This window comes from Plasmopara halstedii (assembly GCF_900000015.1).
Source record: "Plasmopara halstedii genome assembly, contig: Scaffold_3156, whole genome shotgun sequence".
NCBI classification, from domain to species: Eukaryota; Oomycota; class Peronosporomycetes; order Peronosporales; family Peronosporaceae; genus Plasmopara; species Plasmopara halstedii.
Window position 1 is genome coordinate 131,657 of NW_020190059.1, and position 4,928 is coordinate 136,584.

Consider the following 4,928-nt stretch of genomic DNA (forward strand, 5'->3'; position numbering starts at 1 on the left):
TTCGATGCATTAGAATCGATAAGGATTTTTCGTGGCTGCTCAAAGCCCTCCATGGTTGCTTCTACGACCAGCACGCCCGACTTGCATACACGCTCCGTGTTCAAGAGCGCGGAGCTCTTCGGGGCTGGGCCCTGCTGTAAATTACCTCTTTAAGGCGCAACAGAACTCATTTCTTCCCCAGTAGGGCGCCCCGTGCCTACTGGGTTTTCTCGTTTCCCTGCGACAAACCAGACTGGTTAGAGGAAAACTTCATTTCAACGAGCCTTTACGCGCCTTGTCCAGGGGACAACCAGTCCAAAGGTGACGGGTGTCTTCACAGACAAAACACCGTCGAGTGTTCAACCGCTGCTCGGCAGCTCGGAGCTCTCACTCCTGTTTCTCAGCATAGCTGAATTTCATTGGCTCAGGCCCGCTCGACGAGCTCTGAGGGTGTGTATTACAGCCAAGTCGTACTTACGTAAAGTTGAATCCGACTTTCAATGTCACATTCCACGCTTCTTCAAAATAGACGGATGCACACAAAAGACTTCCATTCTGGCCACGCCAGTGCGGAGGCCTTCCATAAAGTCGCCGCCTCGTTGTCGTCTCGGCAATGAGAGTTTTCAACTCTTGAAAAATGTCCACCAACTCCTTCGTGCCCTGTCGGGTCGCAAAGAAACGCGATCGCACGCGATATGCCTGGTAAGGCGGTGAGAAACTCGCAAATGCTGACGCTTCTGCTCCTTTCGGGAGGGGAATGTAGCTTCAACTGAAGCACCGCACGTTAGTGCCATTTCTTGCGCTCGGCCCCCGAGCTTGGAGATAGCTTACGCTTGCTCTTTCTGAAGCATGGCGGCCTTTTTAACCGAGACCAAAAATGCCCCCGAGCTTGGAGATAGCTTACGCTTGCTCTTTCTGAAGCATGGCGGCATCTTTAACCGAGACCAAGAATGGAAATTCTCTCCATCCTTCTCTCGAAGGTCTTAACGCTCACCATGAGCGGCCTGGGTCGGAAGAAATCATCTGTCGTCGACGGTGGCGCCATAGACGCAGTCGCCGCTGACAGCTTCTGCTGTAAGTGCTCTAGCAGAGCACATTCATAATTTGAAAACGCCACTAGGCGCGCGCTTATTGCCTCGGGCCCTTGCGCAACAAGGTGCTCCACGCACTCAGGTCCGGCAGGGAAATCAGCTTATCAAGCCCGTCCTGCATTCCCTGGGGCAAATAGGAGTATTTCTCGATCCTCACAGAGGACCAATTGTAACGACTTAGGCGTAGATTGACTACGAGTGCTACCAAATGCAGCGGGGATGTCGTAGCTTTTTGCTTAGAGCAAGGTCACCGACCCAACGTTCGTCCCAAGAGCCAGTACGAGTGTAGCGGATCGCAATCCGCTACCTATCCCAAACCATTAACCAAGGCAAACGAACTCTTCTGTATAAAATCGAAACTGTATTTCAAAGTTTTAATTACGCCAATATCTCAAACCTAAGGCTTCCCTGTTAATATAGTAATACCTAATTAATATGCAATACTACAGGCATGTGTGACCCACCCTTTCATACAAGGGTACGTGTGACGCCGTTACACCAAATAAGGGGGGCGCGCGCGAAGATGGACACGTCAGCACGCAAACATGAATCAAAGCAAATATTGAGAAAGAGTGCGCACGTCAGGAAGCCCAGTTATTCACAATTATAAACATGTATTTCTATCTTGATCTAGTGTCGAATCGGCATATGTTCCAGTCGCTTACAGACGCATCGTATGTGGTTAAAAATTTTCGTCCACCCGTCAAAAGAGGTGATAATAAGAATGCTTAGGTACAACGCGCGACTCTAAAGACAGTACACTATATGTGGAGGCATTAAATATGCCAAATTCGGATACGATATCTTTGCGTTTTGTGACGAATGTCGAAGATTTTGTTAAACTTTTGATCCGAACGGAGGACTTTTACAACGTTAAACGTTGTTTCGCTTTGAATCTGAATTCGATTATATGTTTTGCCCCCTACATATGGCGTGAATTGAACTCCGGTAGCCATAAACTGACTAATTTTGAAAACGCAAGGCGCCCCACACTTCTCTCTCGGTGGATCTTTAGGAACATTTCTCTGCTAGGAAGCAAAAGCGCTATAGGCGCGTGTATGAATCGACGATAACCATTGACTAGGACTGTGACTGTCTGATCTGAAAGCAATTGTATCGCCAAGAGTTTGGGGCAGAGCTAGCGAAACTAAAGTGGCAGTTAATCTCGGTGTCAGAATGAGCTAGAAAGAAGTGATTGTTTATAGCAGTCTCTGTATTGTATCCCTGCCAAAACGGAAAATAGAGCCTGTACATCGTTATTCCTGGGGTGTATCTTCGGCAAAGCGGCAAATTATAACTTTAAATTGAAATTTATACATATATAATTAAATACTACTATGACAGTATTGGTTGTAAGATACACATAAAATTGTATGCACTACATGGCGTCAAAGCGTACCCAACGCAATCCTCCTTTGCGAAGGTGTCTTTAATTTCATGAATCTACTAATTGGGAACTCTAGAACACTGCAGGATAGTGTGATGTTGTCTTTCACTATATATGATACGGTATGCATTAATGACAGTGCACATTGAGCGCTCATTTTTGGGCAATGTAATGAGTAGACATAATGAGTGTGAGCTCAATGTAAGGGTCCGCAACGGAATGGACAAAATTAGATGGACGCAGAGGGACTCGGTGCGATTTGAAGGCCTTATATGAAGATGCTCATTTTGTATCGCCCCAGGCAGAGAATTGTTACTGGGTCTGACTTTGATACATGCTCGATCCGCTTCTTTGCTAATCAACAATACCGGTTGCGGGTTTTTTTAAAGTAGACACAAAAAGCACCACCCTCCCAAATTACCACTTATTCCAGGATCCACTGACTTACCTTCTTGATAAGATCAAAACTGCCCCATTCATTAATACAATCCCACTCCGATCCTGACACTGATATATATCCAAGCGGATTCTTCGCTAAATTTGTCCAATTTAAAAAAACTTGCAGGCCTCTGTGAAGTCGTCTCGGAGCAATTGTCACTTTTGTTACAAAAGTGCCTGAAATTACTCCCCCGAATCGACTGTAACCAGGTTATTTTAGTAATCGAAGTGGCTTGACACCGCTGGTGGAGGATTTTTGAAAGGAGCAGGAGCAGAAGCGAAGCAAAAACAGGAGGAGGAGGCGGAGGTTTTTTCAGCTGGGCTGACGCAACATCTGAAATTGAAAAAAGCTTGACTTCCACGGTCATCCTACTTACTTTTTTCTACGGAACTTCGACGTTCTTACTGCCAGCACCAACAGCATTTTGATGACATCAATTGATTTAGATGTGTTACCACTATACCCATAACTGGGCGGCGCCCGAATCTGCTCCCAAAATTTTCACTTCTTCGAGGATTTAATCACCGGAATTCTCTCTTTATCAAGCCTGATTACCGCGTTGACCATTACTGCCTGCGCTAGGAATTTGGCGTAGCATCACTCGCCTACACACAAATAAAGAATGCTGGCTGAGGAAAGCGTCAAACTACTTGAATTGAGCGTTATTGCAACGATCACGGCAAATATGACACAAAGATCCATTGTAAGTCTCGGTCCAGATGAAGAATGTGGGTCGGATGCATACACATGTGAGTGCCTAAGTCAGCTCGTTACCCTAAGATTAACTCGACGGAATGTTGATTTGTTGATAAAACTCGAAGTGAAAAAGCTGATTATGTTGCAATGTCTTCGTACAGACAATGTCATATCCATACCACATTATTCTGCCAGGATGATGTACCCGATCGAACCCGATCGTTCGTCAATGATAAAAGGACTCGATGCAGTCCGTTCTTGCTAGAAATCCTACTGTAAACCTTATGCACATGAAAGTAAACCTGGTCTTTTATGGGATGTACCTACAATCATTTAAGTGAAGCCACCACACCTTAACCATAAGAGTAAACGAAGCTTGTTTACGTAACAAACAAATGTAAATGTTATGCATGTTTGATTAACTTTTAGCTGCAACATCGTTTTTCAACAGTAATGCGTTGCGACTGCCTTTTGTGAATGCGAAATTTCATTTATGGAACTAATACGAATGGCTTTACTGTAGTCTGTACGATAAAGAGTTATCCACTCACTGCTATCTATTCACTGCAATGTTCCCAAGTCATATATTTGAATTTCTTTTATCTGGAATGGCTGGTAAACGCGGTTGTAAACCAATAACGAGATCAGAAACTTGTAATTTTTTCAAAAATATCGGGGCCAAGAAGAGCCGTGGCGTATTCATCGCGGACGTTATTGGCCAGCTAAGTTCTAAAATACACTCCGTAATCGCCAATCTTCACGTCATTCGCTATTACCTGCTGAACAGTGTCAGGTAATAGCCCCTTGGTAAGCCATTCCTGATATTGTGCTTTTTGAAAATAAAGGGCCCACTCTCTGGCTAGCAAATCTGGAGACCTTTGCGCTGCCCAGAGCATGATCGCCACTTTTGCGGGACCGATAGCACTGGTGAGCGTATCAAGTAGCGTCAACATACGTGCTTCATTGGGATAAATTACATAGAAATGATAGTGGTAGGACACCCACACTTGAGGAGAAATTGTTCTAAAACCCATGATAGAGAAAGTTGAAGAGGTGATAGTTGGTGCCAATCACCATTTTCATGACATCGTCCGGGCTCTTTTTCTCCTTCAACAAAACCGAACATAAAGCTTCCAAATACTTCTGCCCTTTGTCATTTTGATTTTCCGGAGAGGTCAAAATTCTAACTAGATTGGTCTCTCCATAGAACTCGGTGAGATGTTTCAGTTCTTTAAGTATATATGTCTCTTCATCTTGATCTCCACTCTGAATGCGTACACACTTGACCCACTCGTTGTAATGATCACCAAAGAAATTGTGACGATTGATCTCCGCA

General features: G+C 44.7%; 1 protein-coding gene across 1 annotated transcript; it reads right to left on the reverse strand.

The window, feature by feature from the left end:
* Positions 1-4,314: 4,314 nt before the first annotated feature.
* On the reverse strand, positions 4,315-4,626 carry PHALS_08134 (uncharacterized protein; the record flags this gene model as incomplete). Its single annotated transcript, XM_024721720.1, has 1 exon — positions 4,315-4,626. The coding sequence occupies one exon, from the start codon at positions 4,624-4,626 to the stop codon at positions 4,315-4,317; it is 312 nt and encodes a 103-aa protein (XP_024586791.1).
* Positions 4,627-4,928: the final 302 nt, after the last annotated feature.